General features: G+C 40.6%; 1 protein-coding gene across 4 annotated transcripts in view; it reads right to left on the reverse strand.

Annotated features, from left to right (window-relative positions):
• Positions 1-1570: 1570 nt before the first annotated feature.
• Lmo7 (LIM domain 7) overlaps positions 1571-27045 on the reverse strand; it is a 65102-nt gene continuing 39627 nt past the window's right edge. For 2 of the 4 annotated variants that reach the window (XM_013010303.1, XM_013010298.1), the window contains 12 exons: positions 25136-25192; positions 22698-22723; positions 22310-22414; positions 21472-21564; positions 20262-20587; positions 19754-19819; positions 17283-17335; positions 14438-14651; positions 12950-13246; positions 10765-10873; positions 9435-9537; positions 7279-8063 (listed from right to left, as the gene is read on the reverse strand). In XM_013010303.1, the coding sequence (XP_012865757.1) occupies positions 8041-8063; positions 9435-9537; positions 10765-10873; positions 12950-13246; positions 14438-14651; positions 17283-17335; positions 19754-19819; positions 20262-20587; positions 21472-21564; positions 22310-22414; positions 22698-22723; positions 25136-25192 (1472 nt within the window). In that variant the 3' untranslated portion in view covers positions 7279-8040. Of the gene's footprint in view, positions 1793-7278; positions 8064-8101; positions 8761-9434; positions 9538-10764; positions 10874-12949; positions 13247-14437; positions 14652-17282; positions 17336-19753; positions 19820-20261; positions 20588-21471; positions 21565-22309; positions 22415-22697; positions 22724-25135; positions 25193-27045 lie in introns of those variants that run through there. The other 2 variants (XM_013010290.1, XM_013010282.1) reach the window with 2 other exon arrangements.

Below are 27045 nucleotides of genomic sequence, written 5' to 3' on the forward strand. Positions count from 1 at the left end.
TATATATATATATATATACACAAATACATATACACACTGTATTGTTTCCTTGATCCTAAGAGGTCTTTCCTATGGAATTTTCAGTAAGTTCTATTTCCTCTCCAGCCTAATTTTTGTAGCAAAGCATCATGATCATCCTCTGCAGAATCAGTATTGACAAAAAAACCAACTGCTCATACAGCACTTTGAGGATCTTTGTGATCTAAGTATCGAACAGAATAAGAGACTTACCAGGTCACCTAAACATGTTAAATAATATCACTCCTCAGTTCTCACATGCTTAAAATTCAACGTAAAAGCATGAATGCTCAATGAGGAGAGTAATGAGGAATCAGCATTTTTTTTCTAATATAGAAGAGCAAGAGTGTGAAGCCCGTTGGCCATCTTGCTACCATGGAGGCAGTCAACATTGTCAATGTCTAAGCAAACCAGGATGAATGATAACACTTTCTTGACATTATGGAACTGCTGGATGAATCAACCTTCTTGAGCTGTCAGGTGAGAAAATAAACTTGATAATTCATGTCAACTTGAGTATGCAAATGAAGCACACACCAATGGAGATCATTTCTGCCTTCTGCAATTTAAGTCCCCTTTTTTATCTGTGGATACTTGTATTAGTGTATCAACCCTGAAACCTTTTCTGCTCAAAATCAGTGCTTGGGCCTGAGTTACTCTTTCACTTCTCTTTGGTTCTTACCACATCAATCAGCTGTGATCTCCCACACATCGCCCTATCAGTGCCATTCCCTGGGTCAGACTTTTCATTTATTCACCATCTACTGTGTACCTACCACTCCATTATTCTGGCTACAGGTAACAGACAATCCCCTGCCCTCATGAGGCTTTCATGGCTCTTGAAGAAAACTCAAATAATTAGTAAATGGGATCTTTAAAATTAGAGATGCTTTAAAATTACAGAATAAAAGGCACTAGTGGGCTCATGCCTGTAATCAACCCTAGCTATTTAGGAGGCTAAGATGTGAGGACCATGGTTCAAAGCCCATCCAGGCAGGAAAGCCCATAAGACATTCTTATCTCCAACTAATCAGCAAAAAGCTGAAAGTGGAGCTGTGGCTCAAGTGGTAGAGTGCCAGCCTTGAGTAAAAAAGCTAAGGGAGAGCATCCAGATAATGAGTTCAGGCCCCAATACTGGAAGAAAAAAATGGTTACAGAGTGAAATGATCCCCAAAGAAACAAAGCATCCTCAAAAAATAACAGTAACTGATCATGGACACTTTCTCTGAACACAGCACAATTAACTGAAGATGCTAGGCAAATCCCTATTGGAAAGTAAGTACTTCCAAAAATCATGTTATCGCATGGTATATTTCCAAGTTATTTTTATTAGCTAATATTAATCATACAGGAGGATATTTCATTGCTACATCTCTACATAGGTTCAGCCTGAATGCTAATCAAACACACACACACACACACACACACTCATTCATCTCTTGGCATTCTAATCTGGTCTTTGTAAGAACTCTGAAGCAATGTTTCACAAAGCATTTTTAATTACTGTATGATAATCTCACAATACATGAGAGCTTGGTACATGTACATGATTTGTAATTATCAAACCAGGGCAATTCATATTCTGATCTCCTTGAATCATTTCTCATTTATAGTGCAAACAATAAAACTCCTCTTCTAGTTTTACAGAAGGAGGGCTGTTGACCACTGAACTGGCTCCTCTTCTCTGTCGTCTGCTTATGGGTTGGTCAGACAATCACCACCACTTCCTGGACACATCATCATACGAACTATCAATTGTGGTCTGCTCATTCTTCTTCAGGGAAAGTAGGAAGAACCACTAGGATGTGGTCTCCATATTTTTTTGGGGGGGATCAGTCATGGGGCCTGAGCGCTGCCCCTCAGTTCTTCAGCTCAAGGCTAGCACCTGCCACTTGATCCACAGCGCCACTTCTGGCTTTTTTCTGTGTATGTGGTGCTGAGAAATCAAACCCAGGACCTCATGCATGCGAGGCAAGCACTCTACCACTGAACCACCTTCCCAGCCCTGTGGTCTCCATCGTATCCCATGCTCCTTCGGTCCTTTGAAAAAATGGATTTAAATATCAAGTGTGCTGTGAAGTTACTTCTCCCCCCCCCCACCTCGTGTAAATGACTCCAATGTTTGTTCTTTCTCTCCTTTCCTCCCTCTCTCCTCTTTCTTAGCTAAAGTCTTCTGTACTTTGCTCTAGAATCCTTCTGACTAGGGCTTCCCTCCTTCATGTGAAAGAGTTGCCTTGTATTACCTTAGCATACATATTCCCAGAATCCAGACATTATGAAAAAGAATTGGGAAGTTGTTTTATAGTCCCATGCATAGATTTTTAAGCATGAGTTTCTGTCTGATGCCATGTTTGCTTGAATGAACTGGGATTTGCATGAGCATGCCTTTTAATCGCTATTCCACATTGCAAGGAAGGATTTTTTAAAGTGCTAAAATAAGTAAAAATCCCAACCCTGACATCCTTTATTAGGCACCTCTCTCCACTCTTGCATCAGGAAGTAGTTATTATCCTGTCTACTCACTGAGATTCCAACACTTTTGCCTTTTGAAGAGGGATAGTTTTCACTCTGTGATAGAGAACCTCTCGAGCAAAACACTAAAATTCCATTTCTGAACCTGAACCAAATTTAATTTTCACATGCCTTCCCTTCCTGACCAGGCCTTCACAACAGAAGCTTTTGTCATCTCAGCAATATTGGAACAGGAAATTATTCCTGCTAACTCTTCTCACCTCCTTCTCCCCACAGAGAAGAGTGATGAAAAATGACCCTGGTGGGAACACAAGGAATGTCAACTGTTAGCAGTTGTCACTCATCTGTCACCTGCCACCTTCACTGCGATTTGACCTTGTCTTTTGGAGCTTTGTGTCCACAGGCCTCACACAGGCTTCAGTGACCCACAGGCTTAAGCTATCGGGAGGGCAGAGGGCGCTTCTCTCTGGAAGTCAGTCAGGAAGCCTGGGAGATGTGTAGCAAAAACGAAATTGGTATTTTTTTTTCCTTTAGCTCCAGTAAGAGCTCCTGATTGGCCCAGCATACTGCAGTTCATTACACACAGACACAGAAAGCTCTTTCTTAACTAGGTAAACTGGGGTAACCATCATCATCTCAGGATGGTGCCTTTTAAATCAATACTGCCTTTTAAATCAAGAATAGAAAGAGGTAAGTTTCAGGCATATTTACAAAATTCTACAGCCACAACTTTACCAGGCATCAGTAGCTCATACCTGTAATCCTAGCTACTCAGTAGGCTGAGATCTGAGGATCACAGTGCAAAAATCAGCCTGGCAGGAAAGTCTGTGAAATGCTGATCTCCAATTAACCACCAAAAAGCCAAAAGTAGAGCTGTGGCTCAAGAGGTAGAGGGCCAACATTGAGTAAAAAAGCTAAAACACAGTACCCAGGGTCTGGGTTCAAGCCCTAGTACTGGCAATAAATTAATTAATAACAGAATTTGCTTATGCATTACTAACACATGCAGACAGGAATTTCTGACAGCTTCTCCTTGTTTTCCTACAAGTATGCTTGAAGCCATTTAAAATAATGGCAATTGTTTGCGCTAATGTTTTTTGTTTGTTGTTTTCTAGTTCATGCTGGTGCTAAGGCTTGAACTGTTCCCTTAATTTCTTGCACTCAAGGCTGGTACTCTACCACTTGAGCCATACCTCCACTTCTAGAATTTTTTTTAATTGGAGATAAGAATCTATTGTATTTTATCTGCTCCCTCTGGCTTCAAACCTCAATCCTCAGATCTCAGCCTCCTGAGTAGCTTGTGTTAGCTACTGATACTCGGCTGCACTCAAGATTAAAACTAGCACTCAGATGCTAGAATCTGGGGAGAATTCATAGCAGCCATATGGTTGGACTGGGAACTACCCTGGAAAAGGCCAAAGCTTATTTGTATCTTGAAGTATGAAAGTCTGACCACAACCAGCCTCTTGCCTATGAGATTGCAGTCTGAGCAACAGAAGGCAGGAGAGCGAAGCGGCCTGGCCATCTGGCTCTGCCTCTTGAGGCAGACAGAGTACCCACAACCCCAGTAGCTTTCCTTCAACAACATTCTAAAATACATCCAACTCCTATCCCTCCCCTGAACAAAAGCACTATGGAAGCTGTGAAGGACCACACGTGTGATGATTTGACATGAGACACACCAGGAATATAGTTCCACTCACTACTGTATTCTGGGAACAGATAGAGACAGAAAGTGGCCTGGAGTTGGCTTTTCATGTTCTTTCAGTTCTTACTGCTAGAAAAAAAAAGAAGTCAAGTATGGAGAGATCATTGAGTGGGAGACTGGAGTATCGACAGGGTTTGTGCTCAGGAAAGACCACCAAGTGACCAGAGCATGGAAACACACCCTTCCCGAAAGACGCACGTGGCCTGCACTGCAGACCCGCCCAACTCTCAGCACACATTGTTTCCCTGCAGCTCTGGGGATCCACTGTCCCTGAAGGGCTCTCTGTCCTGGAAACATGATCAGCACTTGGGTTCTGCAGCTCCAGTTCTGGTTTTTTTCCTGACTCAGCCAACACTCTTCCCCATCTCTAATGTTGAATGCAGGAGTATCTCATCAGGACTTGGTTCTTCTCATTTCTCTCCTCCAGTTATCATGAAAAGCCAGGTGATGTCCTCCAGCGTAGGAATTCCAGATGTGCACAGTCCGCTGACTGCTGGACATTGCTGTGTGGATATTGAAAACACCTTTCCATGTTTAAACATCTCCCCATCCCAAAGGTGTCCTGCTCACACCCTTCCCCAGCAACTCCACCCCATGGCAGTACTTCTGAACTGTCATGGACTCTTCTTTTCCTCTCATTCACATCATCAAATACAGACAGGTTTTATTTCAATATACACTATGGTCTTCCCAACCCTGCTACTGCTGTTGATACTGCCTTGTTGAAGATGTTTTGTGACTCCAAGATGGTGTGTGTGTGTGTGTGTGTGTGTGTGTGTGTGTGTGTTTAAGCAGGCTGCTTGCTTTTTAGTCCTTGTTTAACACGGAAGTCAGTTTATCTCACTTCTTTGCTCAAACCCCTCCAAAGTCTCCTTATCCTATTCACAGACAAAGCCAAAGAACTGCAACACTGACCCGCCCCACCCCACCCCCACAATCCTCCCCTAATTCAACTCCACCACATGGCTGCTCTGTGAACAGAGAAGTGAAGTCCATGCAAATTACATTAAAATACATAATTATATACATAGTATATTTATATACATGTAAAAATAAAGATATTAGACACAATTGAAATGTACACAATGTATCATCTAAATATTGGTACAGCCAAACAATGGAGTGCTATACAGCCATTAAAAATAAACAGAACAAGAAGCCAGTGGTTCACACCTGTAATCCTAGCTCTTTTTTTTTTTGGGAGGGGGGGGAGGTCCGGTTGTGGTGCCTGAACTCTGGGCCTGGGCGCTGTCCCTCAGCTCTTCAGCTCAAGGCTAGTGCTCTACCACTTAAGCCACAGCACCACTTCTGGCTTTTTTCTTTTTGCTTATGTGGTGTTGAGGAATCGAACCCAGGGCCTCAGGCATGCAAGGCAAGCACTCTACCACTGAGCCACCTTCCCAGCCCGTAATCCTAGCTCTTTAGGAGGCTGAGATCTAAGGATCACAGTTTGAAGCCAGCCTGAGCAGGAAAGTCCATGAGACTCTTTTCTTCACCCAATTAACCACCAAAAAAGCCAGACATGGAGCTATGGATCAAGCAAACAAGATCAGGGACACTGTTCAGGACCAGAGGAAAGGGAAGGGGAAGCGGAAGGGGGGAAAGAGGGGAAAAGGGGGAAAGAGGGGAAAATGGAGAAAGGGAAAGGAGAGAATGGAGAGGAGAAGGGAAGGGGAGGAGATGGGAGGGGAGGGGAGGGAATGGAAGAGACTTGGTGGGGTGGCAGATATTAGGAGTATCAGTCTTCAAGGCAGAGAGTCTCATCTCAACAAATAAGCTGGATGAGGTAGCATGTGTCTGTAATCCTAGCTACCCAAGAAGGAGAATCAGTGCAAGGCCAGCCCCAGTCAAAAAAATCTAAGACCTATTAAAAAAAATAAAAGGAAAAGCAAAGTCTGGGTCATGGCCTAAGCAGTAGAACATGCCTGCCTTGCAAGTACAAAAGCCTGAGTTAAAACCCAAATATTGCCAGAGAGAAAGAGAGAGGCAGAGACAGAGACAGAGACAGAGAGAGCCAAAGAGAAATCAAGAACAAAGAGGGTAGCTGAGTAGTGCAGGACTTGCACAACATGCACGAGAAGAGGAAAGGGAGAGAAAAAAGTAAAAATCATGTAAAAGACTTGGAAATATTCATAGCCTAGTGTTAACCAAGAATACAGAATAAATATTTATATGTGTCATGAGTTCAACACAGCTCATATCTTTGGAGTTTGGGGCTGAGAATTATGTCTTATAGGACATATGGAGCACCTAGCAAGTTTCCCTCAATAAATTCAAATTGGAGATAAAGAGTAAGTTATCAGCTACTCTGGAGGCTGTGATCTTAGGATCATGGTTCAAAGTCAGCCTGTTCAGGAAAGTCTATGAGACACTTATTTCCCCTTAACTATCAGAAAACTGTTAAGTGGAGCTGGTAGAACACTAGCCTTGAGTAAAAGAGCTCAGGGACAGTGCCCAGACCGAGTTTAAGCCCTACAGACAACAATAACAACAAAAATTGGAACTAAATTTTAAATTTTCTTCAGTAGTTTTCAACTATACATTTTTCTATTTCCTAGAATTATTCACTTCATTTACATTTTTATAAAAGAGTTGAGAAGCTTTATACTCTTGCTTTCACATATTTTATATTCCTTCATTTCTACTCTAGATTTCTAAAACAATACCTGTTTTTGGTGTTGTTGCTTCTGCTCTACCTATTTTCACAGGGGTAACACAATAAAACATTCTATTAAAATGGTCCAACAATTCAATCAAATATCATCAAATGCATTATACTAAAAATTACAACCAAAAATAAAATAAATAAAAATTTCTCAGCAAAATCACTAAGACTTGATCATATTTTCACAGGTATACACATACAAAAATTTGTCAAATTGTACAATCTAAATAGGTGATATCAATAATGTCTTGGTAAAGCTGCTAAAGAAATCAGGAAATAATATGTGATTAAAAGGTGTAGAAAGCTCACTCTCTCTCTCTCTTTCTCTCTGTCTCTGTCTCTCTCTCTCTCTCTCTCACACACACACACACACACAGATACACCCATACATTTACACACACAAAAGAACCACTCATTAAATGCTTCAGTAAGTTTATTTACAATGCAGCTGGACAAAAAGCTCACTAGTTTCTGAAGATACTTCTGGTGTACAAACCACAATTTTTTTCATTATTGAAAATAAGCAGCTTTATTTTCAGATTTGCTAGCCACAATTCTGGTATGAAAAAAAAAAGAGCTCTCCCCATTGAGTAAATTAAATGTCTCAGAAACTCAATTATTTTCCTATCATATTACACAGGCATAAAGAATACAAAAAGCAAATTTAGGAGTGGATTTCAATGACATTTCCAAGTAGTTCCACATTTAGTACACATTACAATAAACAGAGCAAGTGCCATTCCATCTTTAAATTAACTATTTCAGAAAATGTTCAAGAACCTTTAAAAAAAAAATGAAACAATAAAATACCCTCTTCAAAACACCACTCCAGTCAAACTAGATCACTATCAGCCTCGGAAAAAAAAAAAACACGTTTATTTTTCAGCTCTTATTCTTTTTCCCTTGTGCTTTTTAGGGTGCTGAATTTAAAAAGTAAATACTGCACTTTTCTCCACACACATATAATCACCTTCTTATAAATAAGCATCAAAAATCCAGAATCTACCAAGACTACGGTGTTCCTATATAATCTAATGAGGCCCAAAAAAAAAAGTTGTTTGTTTTTTTAAAAAAAAAAGAGGGAGAAAAAGGACATACAACACATATTTATAGATCTAAATCAGCAGCAACCACCTCTTCTTCTATCTGCAACAGTGCTTTCGAATGGAGGCTTACGTCACATGGCAGTTGGCCGTCCGGCTGATCAGACAAGGAGAGAAGAGAGAGAAGTGCTTAGATTCAGAAAGGTGTCACCATCGGCGCAGGGGATAACACACAGTCATCACTCCAGAGTGGCCAAGTGAGGCAGAAAGAGTCACCTGTCACTCAGCTAGGGTAAAGCTAGGCAAATAATCACAGCCTCCGGGCTCTCCAATTCTTTATTGTTTAAAAAAAAAGACAAAAGAACAAGAAAATAACATATATGGACTGCTGATCTAGAAAGAAATTGCACTCAACTCTCTATTGTGTGCACCAAAAGAGAGAAAGGCATGGACAACTTTGCAATGAGTCCACAATTCAATTTCTATTTGGCTTCAGAATAGAAACACACACACACACACACACACACACACACACACACATACCCACATACATACTCCCCCCACAGGACTCATGTGGTTCTTGTCCAGCCTTGACATTCTCCAGCCTCAGCATTAGAGTCCAGGGAAGAACTGGACAGCTGGGGAGAGAAGACTGAGATGCCACTGACAGAGGAGAGAGAGTTAACAGGGCTCCATTTCCAAAGCACTCTTCACATTAGGGGCCACATAAATACCTCTGCGTTCAAAAGCAAATGGCTTTGCTGATACCACTTGTAACACCCTAATAAGGAAGAAGCACGTTACCAGTATCAAGGTTCAGAATCAATACCGCAGTAATCATTGTCTTGCTGTAGCTGGAAATGATATGCAATCTCATCATGCTATCCTACATATGTGCTTTATAACAAGAGTGCATGCTGAGCACTTGAAGTTTTTGAAAAACTCCACTGTACCAGCATTGACATTTGAAACACTACATAATCAGAATTAAGGCTCTCTGTTGTTTTAAAAATATATTGTATGCATCGATATACAATTATACATTAGCAGTAATCATATGCTGACATTCTTAACTACGTTAGATGCTCATTTTCAAAGTTGCTCACAGACTAAGTCACACAATCAAACCTTATTTGTAGATGACAGAAATAAGCTGATGATGTAGTTAATCAAGCAGCTGATTACAGCCTACTGGAAGATTCATTTGTACTGTCGTTTGGGTTGACTGCATTCTTAAGTCTTTGTTTTCACAAACAAAAAAAAAGGCATTGCCCTGATTTGGGGGTACACCTCCCTCCCCAGTTCCTCTCCCCCACCTTTCCCCCCTCTCCCCACTGTCTGGCTGTAACCCTGAGTAGGGACCGTCCATTACACACTTTCTCTGAGAGGAACAGACTTAAGATTTCCACAACCCAGAATCCTATTGCAGTGAATTGGAGGGAGAGGGGGCTACCGGCTCAGGGAAAGGCAAGGGAACCCGTGGTCTCCTCAAAAGGCAAGAAATTTTCTCTTTGATTTGCTCTCTTACATTTGAATCTGAGATAGCAGTCGTTGCAGTACAATTGGTGGTTTCTGATTCTGACTTCGGCTCCTGACGATGAGCCTCCGAGATCACACTCGCAGGACACGCACTACGGCAACAACAACAAAAAAAAGATCGCTCACAATTAGTCTGCTCCAGCAAGTTCCAGGCACCCTCAGAAAGGATTTAAAAAAGAAACAAAGGACAAGAAAAAAGCAGAATGCCACATCTAAGCTCAACAAAGGGAGAAAACAAAACAGAGAGGCCAAGGAATGATTAGATGATTAGTAGATAAAAATCAAGCCAGACAGGTAAGACATTAAAGAACTCATCAAGCCAATTTCAAGAGCCAAGATGATCATTCCTAAATATACTTAGGGGTGCGGGGGAGGTGAACTAATTTACTGATGGGCTGAAAGAAATTTAGATTCTCTCCTACCCTCTGCCCCCTGCAGGGGGAATGGAGGGTAAGTTTCCACATAAAAGAGCTGTTAGAAATGAACAGAGCGTGGGTTTCTGCCTCTGTTATCTGGGGTGGGCCAATCCTGGAGATTTTGGGGGGCCCTAACTTGGGCAAGGGTCCCAGCAGGTACTCATTTCACTTTCCTGGGCTCCAACATTATTCTGACTCACTCTGTCCTGTCTAGGACAGCACAAGCCAGCAGTAGTGTGGACAAGCCTAAACCAGCTGTGTTCTGTAAGACTTCAAAATCAACAGCTGGGAGACTTTCTTCAGCTGGGAGACTTTCTTCTGACCCAATTGCAAGTTCAAATATTAAAAAAAAAAAAAAAGAAAGAAAATCAAATAGGCGCTCCTCTAGAGGCAGATACCGCAAAACAAGCAATTACAACCCGAGTTCCTTCTTATGTACAAAACCTGTCAGGTAACACATCCGCTGTGCAATCATGAAAATACTTCCACAGGTTTTCCTTACACATTCTCTGTATTAGAAGTTAAGGCTCTGATTCTGTGAGAATTGCATTGTCCCTGTGTTGTTGGTAACAGTGGCAAATTATCTTTCAAATATGCCTGTGACAGTCATGTTAGAGAAAACATTTATACACGGGTACATTTTTTGTTGTTGTTATGTATAGAATGCTAATGGATTAGGGTCGGCGAATGCATCGTGCTTCCAGAGTTCCTTTGTACAGCAAGGTGTAGGATACAAGCACCACGGAGTAGCAAGCAATGTGTGATTGGAGCGCAGCCCTGGAACGCAGCACAGACCGGCAGCATCTAGCTTGTTAGTGACCCCAGCGAGCAACTCAAAAGCAGCCATGCACTCCCCAGGTAAAGCTTTTGCAGGCCTGAGAAGCCGTTTTGTCTCCGTCTCACCTTAAAGCAATGTAAATGGTAACAAAGCCCCAGGGATTCGATGATCATGGCGGCTCCTTTGCCCAGAATGTTATTACAGTAGGAGCACGTGCGCTTCCCACTCACTGACCTAGATGCAGAAACAGGGAGGAGGGAACGGAGGCTTTTAACTGTGCAGTGCAAGGTTCCTACTGAAGAGCTTATTCTGTCACTAACAATAGGGATCAGTTAGGAAAGTCCCCTGCAGGTGGGAGCCAGTGGCTACTCAGGAGGCTGAGATCTGAGGATGGTGGTTCCAAGCCAGTCCCTGTAAGAAAGTCTAAGAAACTCTCATCTCCAATAAATTACTCACCAAAAGCTGGAAGTGGAGCTGTGGCTCAAGTGGCAGAGCACTAGCCTTGAACCACAGAAGCTCAGGGACAGCACCCAGGCCAGAGTTCAAGCAAGAGGGAGAGAGGAGAGAGGGGAGAGAGGAGAAAGAGAAAGAGAGAGAGGGAGAGAAAAGAGGGAGAGGAGGAGAGAGAGAGAGGACAGAGAGAGGAGAGAGGGGAAAGAGGGGAGAGAAGGAAGAGAGGAGAAAGAGGGGAAAGAGGGGAGGGAGACAGAGGGAGAGAGAGGGGTGGAGAGGGGGAGAGATAAAGAGGGAGCAAGGGAGGGAGGGAGAGAGGGAGAGAGACAGAGAGCGAGAGAGAGGGAGAAGGAGAGAGAGAGAGAAAGAGAGAGTCTATATAATCTCTTGGGGAAAAAAGGTTCACCAGCCAAAGCAGTAACCTGGAATGAAGCCATGGTAGCCCTTGACCTTTGACACCAACTCACCTAAAGGAACGTCTGTTAATATGGTCCACTTGGTACTCCACTAGATCACATATAATCTCAGCAATATCTTTCCATCTCTGAGCCTTTAAAACTTGCCGCTTAACCTCACCAGAACACACAACTCCAGCCATGCAAGCTACCCATGGGAAGGGCTCCCCATCCCGGCTTCCTTGGCCAGGCGCTGGAGTCCTCTACCACGGGTCTTCTCAGCTTTAGTTCTCATTCTCTTTCCTAGTCATTTAACCATCTAGTTAGAAATACGAGTGCTTTCTAATTGTGGTCCTGCAAAGAGTAGAGTGGGCTTTGCTAGAGAATTGCCTTTTAGGGGGATTTCTGCTTTCATTCAGGCTAAGGTAAACAGGGAAGAAAGCCCACAGCCTGTCTCTGTCCTCGGTTCTCTTAGCATGGAGCTCCCAGTAAGTAAACTGCACAGGTTTCACCTCCCCCCAACAAACTGACCATTAAATCCTTTCCTCTTTTCTCTGAATTGAAATTCTTCAGTAGACAACATGGGTTGTAAAAACTGTTTTCTTAAGTCTCTTCCATGGTGCCAAACAATCCTAGCATCAATCTATTTCAACTTTGAAGTTATTTTCTTTGTGCTAAAAAGTATTATAAGCCAAAAGAACGTTGCAGCATTCTGGGAGAACTCCATGGAGAAGTATTTCTGTTGCAAGTAAGTGAGGCACAAAAGCCATGAGGATCTCAAAACCTGACTCACACTGAGCCTAAGGCTTGACCCCACTGAACAAGGCAAGGGGCTACACAGCCATACACTCCCCACATGGACATGACCTACAGAATCCAGCTGATGTAACTTGGACAATGTCAGCAAACCAATTGGTCTTCTGCAAGCAATGACTGTGGCAAATCCAAATCCCCCAAAAGAAATCTGACCTACTCAATTGTTTTGTTTTTTAAATCCAGCTTGTTAACACTTTCCTGACAATACAGCTTGCTGATGAGGCTTTTCTTCTATCCTTGGTTCCTAAAATGAGAGTTGCTATCACAATGTCATAAAAATAATCAAAAGATTTTACAATACTGCTTTTACTCAGAAATGAGGAAAGCATTCAGGAGCTGTATGGTTTTGTCATTCTACAAGGAAAACTATTCAGGTATATCCTACAGCTGAGACCCTGCCCACTGCACTGGCAAGGAGACCCCAGCAATAAGCAGCTAACTTTAAGGGCTCTGATGGCTTTACCTGACGTCCACAGATACTGTTAGGGCAGCACAGAAGAGTATTGAGATAGCTTGTCCATAGACTATGACACTTTCCAGAGGGTTTGTTTGGCTGGTTTTTTTTTCATGGAAGACTTGGCCAAGATGTAGAGAACGTCTCATTGACAAAACACCCCTGGGACCAAACCAAAGAAAGGAGCCTCACCTGTTGCGAAGCTGAGCCCCCGACTGCAAAGTGGAGGGGGAATGGCTGCGTGGGATGGGGGACCGTGAGGTCACCATGCTCGTGATGGTGGTCTTCACCTGGCCAGCTGAAGGAGGGGGCACACTGGACGAAGGGGTCCGCATGTAGGCACGGTTTGATGTGGACAGCAGCTGAGGCGGTGGGCGACTGAAGTCCTGAACAGAGGAGGAGGCGTAGACACCGGCGGGCTGACTGTGCCACGGGGACTGTCTCCAAGAACCGGACCTGGGGGAGTCCAGGTTATCTAGAGACTCGCCTCTGAAACACACACAGGATTGGCCAAAATAACTAGCTATTCAACTGGGAATCTATGCAACACATCGGTGTGTTCCCTCGGAGATGCACCTTTAAGCATTTCCCAGGCAGTCATGACGCTGAGTTATGTGTAAAATTACTTTAACCAGCAAATTGTTCTTCATCGTCAATGGTATTAAGACATCTCCCATTTCAAGCAACCGTGATTTTTATTTCTGTGTTTTGATAAAAGAATACCATCCAAGGTGAAAAGAAAACCATATTTTTAAATAAGAACATTTTTACATAGCCCTTAAATCTTTTAGTAATAGAAACCTATAAATCTTAATGCCTTTCAAAATTCATCCAAAAAAATACATGTTATGCATTTGAAGAGATGAACTAAGCTAGACATTTTTGTTAAAGTATTCACCTTTATCTTTATAACACTAGATAAGATACCTGTGTGTGTGTGTGTGTGTGTGTGTGTGTGTGTGTGTGTGTGTGTGTGTGTGTGTGTGTGTGTGTGTGTACTGGGACTTGAACTCAGGACCTCAGCCTTTGACTTTTTTATTCAAGGCAGGTGCTCTACCATTTGCTCCACTTTCAGCTTTTTGATGACTTATTGGAGATAAGAGTTCCACCAAGATTTCTACCTAGGTTGTCTTTGAACCTCAATCCTCAGATTTCAACCTCCTAAATAGCTAGAATGACAGGTGTGAGCCACTAACCCCCAGTTCAGACAAGATATTTTTAACCTCCCAGAAGTTAACTTGTCCTTAGGAGGAACCAGTGAGAGTGGCCTTAACTCTCAAATCAAAGTTGTTCTGGCTCCCACATGAATCTTGAGAGGTGCTCGTTCATTTGCTACCCTGAACCCTAAATCTCAACAACTGTTTGAGGTCCATTTCCCTGAAATTGAATACACTGGATTGAGCTCAACACTGCCTTAAATACAACTTTTAGAAGAATCTCTCAAAAACTGGATACTAGGATTAATACTGATCTACCAAAGGTAATTCTAAATTGTGAGAGAGATCTCTACCTGGCTTGTGCTTGACATATACTCAATCGCACTCAATCACTTTTTCCTACTTCCCTCTCTCCCCTCAGTCTTAAGTAAGCTGAAAAGCAAAAGAGGATCTTTCTCCTGTGTGAATGGCCATCAGAGAGAGAGAGAGAGAGAGAGAGAGAGTAACTTCTGTAGGCTCGTACCTTCTCATCATCCCAGGCAGACAAATCGGCTCTTTATTCACACTGGCACTGCGCTGCCGGATCCAGCTGTTGTCATCGTGGAGGGAAGTTCTCTTCCTCATTTCCTGGAGGATTTGCTGTCTCTCCCGCTCTGCCCCTGAGGGGACTGGATCCTTCTTGGAGCTCCTCTGTGAAAAGCTAACGCTCCCAATTTGGTCTAAATATTTGCTGCTTCCTAAATGAAAAGCAATAGCAAAAGCTTCAGGAATAATACAGAAAATAAGGTAGTGGATAAACTTCCCAAGATAGTTCATGTGAGACATTGTGCACAGGTGCTACCGTTTTCCATTTCCAGTGAGGCGGCTGTATGAGAACAAAAAGTAACTATCCGCTTCCTATTTCTGCAAGTTCTGGTCTCACAGCTGAAGCATGTTGGAGAACGCATTGGGGGAAGAACACAGAGGCTGCCTACGAAGGTAAAGAACAAGTACACCTCCTACAATGCTCAGTTACAAAGCACTCATCTAGAAAATGTTGTCTTGTCCTCTACTTTTTCCTTCCTTCCTAAATTCAGTTAAGCATATAAAATAGAATGCTTGTTGTGACAACTAACTGCTGGGCGCTGGTAACTCATGCCTGTAATCCTAGCTGCTCAGGATGCTGAGATCCAAGAATCATGGTTCAAAGCCAACCTGGGCAGGAAAGTCTGTGAGACACGTATTTCCAATTAACCACCCAAGAACCAGAAGTGGCACTCTGTCTAGTGGTAGAACACCAGCCTTAAGCAACAGATCAGGGACAGTGCTCAGGCCCTGAATTTGAGCCCTATGACCAAAAAAACAAAAACAAAAAACCACAAACAAAAAACCTTGAAGAGAGCCGGGCGCTGGTGGCTCACGCCTGTAATCCTAGCTACTCAGGAGGCTGAGATCTGAGGATCGCGGTTCAAAGCCAGCCCGGGCAGGAGAGACTGTGAGACTCCTATCTCCAATAAACCACCAGAAAACCGGAAGTGGCGCTGTAGCTCAAGTGGTAGAGCGCTCGCCTTGAGCTGAAGAGCTGAGGGACAGCGCCCAGGCCCAGAGTTCAAGCCCCACGACTGACAAAAAAAAAAAAAAACCTTGAAGAGAGAGAGAAGATACAACTGGATTTATGCCTGGATAACATGGCCCAAGTTTTCTTGGCATAAGTCATTAAAAAAAGGTCACCACTAATGTCTGTAGGAATAAGAGCATATTTATAACATAAAACGGATTTAGGTTATAATATTAATTATTATATAATAATTTCTAATTATTATATAATAATTTCTAATATAATTTCTAATTCTATAATAATTTCTAATTTAGGTTAAATATCCACAACTTTCAAATATCATGCCAATCTTTGTAGAAGGAAATTCTCTCTTTCTATAGATTCACTGCTATTGTCATTCTTTCAAAGTCTGTTGTTTGTGCTTTAGTTCTCTTCCAATCAGCAATTAGCATTTATACTCTTTCACATGTAGGACAGTTTTATCAATGCCATAACTATGTTATTCCATCAAGTATTTAATGATTTCTGTTGGCTGCAATTCAGGATCTTACAATTGGTTAGTAAAGGAGAGAAAACATACCAAAAATAAAAATAACAAGACTAGATACAAAGCAGAATTATGAGCCAGCTGCTTCCAGACAATCATAGTCATTGCACTAGCAGGCCACGTGTTTTCCTCAAAGCAGAATATAATCACCACAACTTAGAAGTACTTCATGGAAGACTGAAGTACTTATACTAGAATTTTAATGATGGCTAGGGTCAATTCAGGGTGAAAAGATGGAAAATCCAATCAGGGAAAGGCCCAAAGACCAGAAGAACCTTATCAGAAAGTATTTGATAAGTTGAGACTTTAGAGAGAGGATAATTGGTCATAGTTAAGCATTTCACTAAGTTCTTGAAGAACTGGGGGGAAAAATACTGCTACTTAAGCCAAAATAATGGCAGATCCTACTTATTCAAGGCAAGGAGCAAAGACAGGCCCCAAAATACTAATGGAAATTATAAATTTTATAAGCTTCATTTCAACCAGAAGTCACCAACTAAGTACCACTCAGTTCCAGCTAACAGATACGTTTTGCTCAGTTTTCCTTCTTAGCAAGTGAAAGACAATGGAAACATTCAGTTTTCCTTCTTAGCAAGTGAAAGACAATGGAAACATGTGGGTTTTAATGTTGTTGTAATTAATGTCTTTTGTATGCTAGACATAGGTGGCAATCAGATCTTATATTTCCCCACACATCAGTGATGGGCTAGAATGGGGCAGGGAGGGGAGGAGGTCTGTCCACTTCAATCCTTTCTGGGACCTTCACCACTTTGTGAACTGCCCAGCATCTACTTGTACAAACCCTGCCCAAAATGCTGCTTGCTTTTCCTTAGTTATAGAAGTTCGGTTGTGCTCGTTTATCAGATGCATACTTCATACTAATAATTCCAGGTTCCAAATTATTTTCACAAAGTTAGTGAAATCATCATCACTTTCCATGTATGACATTTTGCTATGCTTAAATATAGAACTTCAAATTTGCATATAAATGTTAAGTCCCCTGATATACTGCAAAATATTTTCTGACCCATTTTTTCAGCAGCTTTCTGTAGAACTCCCACACACTGCATTAGTTACTTAAACCACGTTAACCTCCCAATCTCTTCCCATCATAAAGCCAAAATAAACACCATGGTTGTTATTTTTGAGACACTAAATATAGTAAATATTTTATTTTTATTTTAATGATCCTGTGATATCTTGCCTTAAAAAACATCATAGCATGTGAAAGCACTAACAAGCAATTGTGACTGAGGAAATTTGAGAGAAAAAAATCACAGTTACCATTTTTGTTTGTAGAGTAATCATCTAGTTCAGTAGTTGATCGGGATTTACTCCTAAAACATAGAATATAATATATTATGTATATCTCATTAATAAGAACATCTTTTTCATATTTATAAAGTAAAAAATACCAAAATAAAAGATGCTATTTAAGCAGATAATGTATTTCCTATGTCTGTTGAGAAGTACTATATTTTTTCTCTTCAATACCTTGTTTATTATTATCTTTAAATCATCGTTAAAAAAAGGATTTCAATTCTACATGTCAATTAATGAGTAAATGTATCTTGATAAATTGTCACAATTTCCATCAGAGAACTCTATTTTTAAACCAAGGAATTTTTCATATTGTGCCAACTAGCAGAAAACAAAGAGTGAGATGATAGAAATAGATGTTCATGTGTAACCATACTTCTCCAGCTTCTGTAACAGCTAAAACAATGATTACTGATAAAACTCACTCCACTCCAGATCTTTATCTTACCAGGTTTACAAAGCATCTGCCACCAGTTCACCCAGAGTCAGACTGCCCTGCCTCCTCCACCCTGCCCCGGAATCAAGATGTCCACGTATGGGGCACTACAATACTATTGATCATTCTAGATTCACATTTCATGAAATACTAGCCTAGCATTTCAAACAGGACCCTAGCATTTAAAGCACACTGCACCGGCAACTTTGGAAGGCACCAAATATTTAGGTATATAAATCAACACTTGCTAATCTCATTCTCACTCTATTAGGAATACTGAACTTAGTGACATTGGGTATAGTGGTACATGCCCATAATCCCAACTTCTTAGGAGGCAGAGACAGGAGGATCATGAGTTTAAGGCCAAAAATTTGAAAATAAGTGTTTTGTTTTGGTAGATATAAGTATATGATTCACAAATGTAGCTGTTTTCCAGGTGTGCCATGCTATTATATACTCATGTGTATATCACATTATATTCATGTGCACTTTGTATAATAGTATACACTATGCATTATTAGTTTTTTCAGTACTGAGGATTGACCCTACGGCTTCATTCATGCTATGGTACACTACAGGCATAACTATGTACAGACATTACTCCTCAATTCCTCTCAGGCATTCTTCACCAGCACTGCCTGGAGGTGTTTTGCATTTTCCAAGATTCCTTAAAATTCTTTTCCCTGCATTTTAATTATCTAGCTCCAAGGTAATCAGTTACATAAAGTTTTAAAAAGCACAGCATAGCTTTACACATTTTAGTGATCCATAGTTACTCAGAGGGATTCACTGCAAACAGTCACTTATCACTAGATGTTTCTCTAGCTATTTATTCCTTCCTTTTCCCACTCTGAGTCCTTTCCAGTGACAGCCTGATTGCCTAGTTTTGTCTTTCCTGGTATCTCATACCCAAACAAGCCCCCTCTAAAGAAGGAATTTCAGCCCTGCAAGGACAAGCTAACAGTTCCACACTGCATATTTATAGACTAACTTTGATGATTTCAAAATAACAAAATATTTTAAAAATTACCTTAAAACATGAAAACTTAAGGATTTCGGGGAAAAAATGTTTAAGCATATTACTTTGCAGGTGAGTGAAAGCCTATCTTCATTCTGACCAGCAGTTCTATAATTCTCACTGAAGATGTGCTTGGCTAATCCTTTGTAACAGTCAGTTTAAACAACTGCTAGCAGTTTTTCAAATAGCCTGGGATTATGACAGGCTGTAACCCCAGCACTCAGGAAGCTGAGGCACGAAGTACCCCAGGCCAGCCTGATGTACCTAGTCCATTCCAGACTAACATGGCAACATACTCTCAAAAAAAATTTAGAAAAGGAAAAATAAAAATGTAAAGACTATATACTTCATTTAAATGTTTACTTATCCCTAAGTAGTTGTACAAAGGGATTACAATTCAAATGTCAGTTTATAAATACACTGCATCTTGGTCAGTATTTTTAAGTAAAGGTTACAGTGAATTATACCATATGGACACCATTTTCCCCGAGTGTTCAATGACTTTGTAATGTTCTTCCTCCCTTAAGATCTATGGCTTTTCACCTCTCTGCTAGTCACTTAACTCTTCTCTGTGATCCTCTTTAATTTTTTCCCTGACCAACCACCCATTAAGACCACAATGATGTGCTGAGTGCTGAGACTGCCAACCCACTTGCTTTCATTGCCAAAGCTGCTAAACTACCAACTCTACTTAGTTAGCTGGCAGCATATACACTAGACAAACTTAGATAACTTGTAGTGAACCTAGGAAACTAAAATAACTGTCTAGGCAAACTGAACACACAAAATGATCTACAAAATCATGACCAAAAATACAGGGTTATTTGTTACACTGCAAAAGCTAACTGATACAAAGATCAACCCACAAGTTCTATTTGTACCCTACCAAAGACAAATGGCTAAATGAAAATCATCTAGGCACACTCTGGAGCATTCATCTGAAGTCGGCATCAACCAAATAAAAGGAAATGTTTTACATACCTGTCACTAGGAAGCAAACCTGAAGATTCTTCTTCTCTCTTCGGTATGTCATAGGAATCAATAGGTCTAAAAGATGGAGGAAATATAGACAAAATAATAAACTTTGATATTTCCCCTGACTATAAGACAGGGTATCAAATATTGTTATTCTAACCTTTTCATGCAAATAGCCTTTGCAGAAAACTACTACTAATGCCAACACTCAATATTCATACATTCATTCACTCAGTCACTTGCTCCACAAAATAGGTTGGATATTCTATGTTCCAGGAATGTTCTAGAGTGACACTACAGAACAAAAACAAACTTGCTGCCCTTGTAGCACCTGTATTTTACTGGGGGCAGGAAGGCCAACTGACAAACAAATGCAGGCATTAATACAACACAGGTTTACAGCACATAGACAGAAAGGGTAGGGAAGTGAGAGGTACTTATTTAAAATCAGATGTTCTAGAAAGTGTGAGGCCAGGCCTGCATCCCCCTGGTAGTCCTGGGCTATGGTACAGACCTCCTGTACTGGTATATTTTGACTGAAGTCTCCCTCTCTCTCTCTGCCTGGTGTTTCTGTGCCTCGATGGCCTCCTCCTGCTCTTCCTGCATCTGTTGCTGCTCCTTCAGTTTCCTCTCTTGCTCCAGAATCAGTTGGTCCTGAAGCTTCTGTCTTGGCTCCTCATGAACCACTTCCTCTTCCTGATGGCTCCTCTCCGGCTCTCCTGCTCGGCTTCCTTCCCTGTCGGAGGACTTAGAGCCTTCACTCCATGTGGCTTCCCAGCTGGAAAGAGTAGGCTGTCGTGTGGTCAGAGAAATGTTGTTTGAGTTCAGGACCATCAGCTCCTGTGTGGCCAAGAGAAGAGAAATCCATCTCAGCTGCTACAGTCATATGCAGACAGATTTGGTTTCAGATGAGCTGAGCATATCCCAGACTTCTAATCAAGTAAAGTTCATCACTTAAAAAGCTATACAATGTACTAGTAGGGGGTGGTGCTGAGAGGACAATAAAGAATAGGAAATGTTGTCAAAATAGATTATTTCCAGAGCCAGGTGCCAGTGGCTCACGCCTGTAATCATAGCTACTCAGGAAGCTGAGATCTGAGGATCACAGTTCAAAGCCAGCCCGGGCAGGAAAGTCCAGGAGACTCTTATCTCCAATAAACCACTAGAAAACCAGAAGTAGTGCTGTGGGTCAAGTGGTAGAGCACTCGTCTTGGAGTTGAAGAGAACAAGGACAACACCCAAGCCCAGAGTTCAAGCCCCATGACCGCCAAAAAAGAGGAAAAAAGGAGATTATTTCCAACTATGAACATGGAACAGGAAATCTGTTGCAGATATTGTTTCTTAGAGGAAAGGACACAGGGAGTGAAATTGATTGGAATATAGCATTAACATGTAAGGATATATAACAATGAAATACCCTCCTCCATAAAACAGAGATAATTCAATAACTTTTATAAAAACCATCTGAGTGACATTAGAAGAAAGGAAGACTAACTAACATTCTATTGATACTATTACTTGATGAATAATAGAAAACTTAGGAGGAAAGCTAAGAGATCAAAAGAAAAATGCAAATACAACCAGAAGTCATACTAGTTTCCAAAAAGCAACAGAGATAAATATGTGGTTCAAACGAGAGGGAAATGAGGTGTCTTGTTTCTTGGCTTGTTTTGTCAAACAAAAAAGATCAAGAAGAGAGCTGGAAAGACACATTTCAATACTACCTCATCCAAATACTTAGAGTTCTCTCTTTCGGCTTCCTGTTTAGCCCTTTGCCACTCTTCCCTCAGTTTCTCCTGCTCACGTTGGTATTTTTCCTATGAGAAAATAGGGCAGATTAATGAATCAACATTAGCTTTTGCTGGATCTACAAGTTCCCCTCACTCTTTAACTTTCACTTAAGCAAACAGGTTTTAGTCCCTATAGTGGAAAAGAGCTTATGTTGAGCTAAAATGGAAGCAAGATAGACACGCCAACTTTGACCTGTGGCCTCCCCTTATTCTCATGGAATTCATTAAAAGAGGATGGTTTGGATTTGCTTTTCAGAATTTGACTGGTATGGTGGCATTTATCTGTAATGCTAGCTACTGGGGAGACATAGGAAGATCACAAACTATGTCTGGCATGGCAAGATTAGAACACGACTCTATCCTCAAATCAAACCAAACACAAAAGACAATGACAAGGCCTTGAGTCTAATCTCCAGTGCCACAAAAAAATAATAATAATAAAACTTCCTTTTTTTTTTGGTGCTAGTACTGGAGCTTGATCTCAGGGCATGGGCACTGTCCTTTAGATTTTTTTTTTTTTACCCAAGGCTGGGGCATTCTACCACTTGAGCCATAGCTCAAGATAGCTTGAGTGGTATTAAAGATAAAAGTCTTAAAAACTTCCCTGCCTGGGCTGACTTCAAACTTCAGTCCTCAGATCTCAGCCTCCTGAGTAGCTAGGATTATAGGCATGTGCCAGTAGCACCCAGAAAAATTTACTTGTTGACATGGTCCAGAAAAGAACTATGAAATGAAGCCTATTTCCCCATGCCCCTTGGCCGGCCAGTGCTACCTGCAGCAGGCGGTCTTGCTCTTTCTGCCATCTCTCCTGCCGCTTTCGCTCCTCCTCTTGATCCCATGCCCAGCGACTTGGGGCACTAAGGCTTGGAACAGGAAGCTAACCAGATATCAGACAAGATAGACAAACAAAAATCAACATACTTCACCAAATCATCTACTAAAGCATTCAATTATTCGTGTATAAATGATTCAACTCGGCCAGGGCACCAGGGAAGTAGAGCTATCCTTTTTTCAAAGTCAGTCTTTTTCAACTTGAAAAAAGTACTACTTGATCACCTTTATGCAATAAAAAATAATGCAAAGCAACACTCTGGAGTAGTAATTTAGTCTTTTCAAACCCCTCTCTTATTTATTTCCAATGACAAATGAATACTACTTACATCGGGAACCACAGAATCAGAGCTTCCTATATTCCAGCACATGAGCAAGGAGAGAAGAAAAATACAATGTAAGTCTAGAAAAATACAATGTAAGTCTTTCCATTTCTACCAAATAATTTCTTTCAGAGTTCTATCACCAGTTCTCTCTATGCTAATGCCATCAACATGGGGTGTGTGTATATGTGTGTGTGTGTGCGTGTGCGTGCGCGTGTGTGTAGCGTGCCAACAATGCTTGGCTTGAACTCAGGGCCTGTACACTACCCCTTAGCTTTTTTTGTTCAAGACTAGTACTCTACCACTTGAGCTACAGCTCTACTTCTGGCTTTCTTTTTTTTGTGGTTAATTGGAGATAAGGGTCTCACAGACTTTCTTGCCCAGGCTAGCTTTAACCCACCACCAGATCTCAGCCTCCTGAGTAGCTAGGATTACTAGCACCTGCTAACAGCAACTTTTTAAAACAGCAATGCGTAGGCCTTTTCTCCCTCCCGTTCTACTATCTCCATCTTCTAAACTCAAATTGAATAATAAGAAGATAAACCACAGGTGCCAATGGCGTCCCCAAAACTGTAGATCCGAGAGCTCAATCAATGGATGTTTCTAAACAGGTTTCAAGGTTTTATCACCAAATTAGGTATCTTCTATTTGGCAAAAAAGCTCAAATTTTACATTATCTATCAAATCTAGTTGTTTATTCAACCACAATGCAACAAGTCCCCATCATATTTTTCAGGTTCTCTCGCTATTGAGCTACTTTAAATAAATATGCCACTACAGCAAATGTTTTCAAGAACATTTCACCTTTCCTATTCAAGAACCATGTATAAACTTACACACATGATTCCTTTTATCTTTAGGGGGCTTACAAAATTGTGTGGGGGGGGGCATATTCTGGTAATTTTCTTTTAAAGCTACATTCCAAAAGTACACCAGCAGTGTTTTTAACTTTTCCTGAAAACCACAGCTCACAAATAAATTACTCACATATATTTTAAGAAAATTGCTTTAAGCTTTAGAAAAATATTCTGCCCTAAAACAGCTTATTGATGAAAAGCCAAAAGAAAATTAGAATAGAGAAAGAAAAGGAATTATTTTGTTTGAGCCAATCTGCATTAGAAATATAATACAATTTCAATTAAATAGCCATAGGAAAACAAGAGTTTAATGAAAAATTTGAATCAAAAACACTACAGATACAGACACAAATAGACATGCAGGGCTACTGTTGCTATTGCCGGTCAAAAAAAGACCTTACCTAGACAGTTAACACAAAGACACAAACCCAGTAAGTATCATGTTACAAGGCATGTTTACACATGGTTCATTAATCTTAAAAGAAACAGTAACATTTTAGACAGAACCAGTGCCATCTACTCTGACCATTGCATCTAAAATGTTAGGTATTACTTTTAAGTTCTTCATTAGAGTTAAAGAGAGAGCACTCATTCAAGGGACAGATCACTGGACAAACAGGAAGGGGTTGGCACTGTGGCATGCAGCATACTTCCTGGGCAGCCCTGCCAAACTACACCAACATGGATAGTTTTTAAATCATCACTTGCCAAAATGTATTGATTCTGAATGCAATTCAAAGTCAACAAAGCAGTCAGTTCGACACACTAAAGCCACCATGCCATAGCAGCCCAACACCACTGTTGTTGTTCTTGTTTTTGTTTTTTGATGGCTATGGGGAGATGAACTCAGGACCTTGTGCTTGCTAAGCAGGCACTCTGCCTCCTGAACCACGCTCCCAGTCCTTTTTGTAAAAAAATAGGATCTTACGTATATGCCTGGACCAGCGTGGACCATGATCCACCTATTTATGCTTCTCACCCAGCTAGGATGACAGGTGCACACTAACATGTCCATCCAGCTACTGGTGGAGAAAGGATTTCACATTTATGCCCAGGTTCAACCTGGAACTGTGAACCTCCCAATGGCCTCCCTAGTTAGTAAGGAGAAATTGCATGGGCCACTGGTACCCAGCAGAATTGTTCTTTATTAAAAATCATCTTCTACAACCAAAACTAGGTTTAATTTAATACTTTGGAAAAACTGCATGTTGGTGTAATCTAATATTATACCAGGTGTAGGAAGCAGTAAGGCTTAAATGAATTTCCTCATTTCTTACTGTTACCCAGTGGGAAGACATGTGTTTTTAACAGCAGCTCAGTGTTTTGGTTTGTTTCACAAAGTTAAAAGAGAAAACATCTTTAGAGGTATACAAGGGACACACAAAGACCCATTACCACAGAGGTAGACCCATGAACTGTAAGAAAAGCCTGCCGCTCCTAGGGAAAGAACGGAAATGGGTTACGTTGTTTGGTCATAATGACAGTCAAATCGAAGAGGCTTAGTGCCCAGAACCACAGACCACGAGGCAGAGTGGAGAGAGAGAACAAGAACGTGAAAGGCAATGAATGGTTAGCATTGTGGTTTACCTTGTTCAAAAAATTGTGACCGCCTTTTTAAGTTTTTCAAAGAAATAGGTTCAGATGCTAATTGGAAAATAAAAACAATAAGTAAATATACCACGTCACATTGATTTTCATTTCTTACCACTGGTAAAAACTAAATGATACTTAAAAAAAAACCTCACCAAACTGTAGCAGTATTATTTTTTTAATGACCAAACTGATAGCCATAGAAGATACAAGTTATTTTTGACAGATAAGACACATTTATCTTAGTAGACTACCCTACATTTGAATTAATAAAATAAACAAATACATTTATTAATAAATTTTAGTAGCTAGCATTAAATTTTCATAGCTATGAAAGCCATAACATCCATGCAAGAGTTTTAGAGAAAAGAAAATAAACCCTTTTTATTTTTAACTTAGGTAAATCAATCCAAAATAATCTCTTTTGAAGTTTTCACAATATTGATGAATAGGTACTCAAAACTACTGGGGAAGAAGAAGATGATAAAATCAGTAAGATGATAAATACAAAAAATACTAAAATTAAGATTTTTTAAACTATAATATTTTAAACTATAATATAAATTATATAAAATATAATATCTTAAACTATAATAGTTTTCAAGACTGCATAGTTACTAACTTAAGTAAACAGTTCAGAAAGAGAAAGGAAACATCTAACTATAAACAAGACTATAACGTAAGATGTAAATGTGATTATCAGTGGATATCAGTGGGTAATTAGCTATTTAAACAAAACCTTCAAATGACAGGGCTTTGAGCATCTCTATATCATTAAAGACTTGGGTTTCTTCTACCTGACCCACTAGCAAGACAGGACCTAAACTGTCACCGACTTAGTATCATAAAAAAAAAGCAATGTTTAAAAAATTCTTTTGATAAAGAAGACAACTGAAAAACATTAAATATCATCACTTAATACTGTCAAAATGAAACACAGGGACAAATAATCAGGAAGAAAAAGGAAGCTTATGGACCTAGAATGTCATTGACATATGTATTCTAAACAGGCACGCTTGGTTTCAATGTCACTAAAGCCCAGCCATGCTTTAAGAAGCCCAGTTTCATGATGAAAAAAAAAATCTCCTTTGGGTTTTGTTCCCGCTTATGTGAACTAGACAGTTCCTTCTTATTTAGTTTCTATGTTCAAGAAACAGTACCCAGTATGCAGGAGGTAAATTACCACTAGGTTAGCAGAAGAAGGAGAGTGAGGAAAAAGAACTCCAATATTTTCCTAGCTACTTTGCCTTCTTTCTCATTTCAAATGAGTATGAATGAACAACTGCCATTGCCACAGGCATTTCTCTATGAAGATTAGCTGCCTGACACTTGTCCCTTTCATAACAATAAGTGGGGAAGGGAGATTTCATTCATCGTTTTGCATTTAACAAAGATTCTCTTTACCAGCATCCCACAGTCAGAAAGCTGCCAGACTTGGGAAAACCTGTTCTTACTTGGCTTAAGCTCAGGGGCCCCCAGAACTCAGGAAGGTCCTGTCAATATTTTGTTTGCATTTCCTGAATGTTGAACAACGCTAGAACTGAATGCCCTCAGTGGACATCGGATCTTTATGCTAGCTAACCTTGTAGTTCAACTTGAAGAGGTCTGCTTTTCTCTTTCATTCACATTATTTTTTTTCCTTTTTCTTTTTTGCCAGGCCTGGGACTTGAACTCAGAGCCTGGGTGGTATCCCTAAGCCTCTTTTGCTCAAGGTTAGTGCTCTATCACTTGAGCCACAGCACCATGTCTGGCTTTTTCTGAATAATTTGTTAGAGATAAAACTTGCCTGATCAGGCTGGCTTCAAACCATGAACCTCAGATCTCAGCCTCCTGAGTAGCTAGGATTATAGGCGTGAGCCACTGGCACCCAACCAGACATTCATTGTTATGGCTGAACTTGATAGCTA

This window comes from Dipodomys ordii, unplaced genomic scaffold, assembly GCF_000151885.1.
Source record: "Dipodomys ordii isolate 6190 unplaced genomic scaffold, Dord_2.0 Scaffold1, whole genome shotgun sequence".
Taxonomy (NCBI): domain Eukaryota; kingdom Metazoa; phylum Chordata; class Mammalia; order Rodentia; family Heteromyidae; genus Dipodomys; species Dipodomys ordii.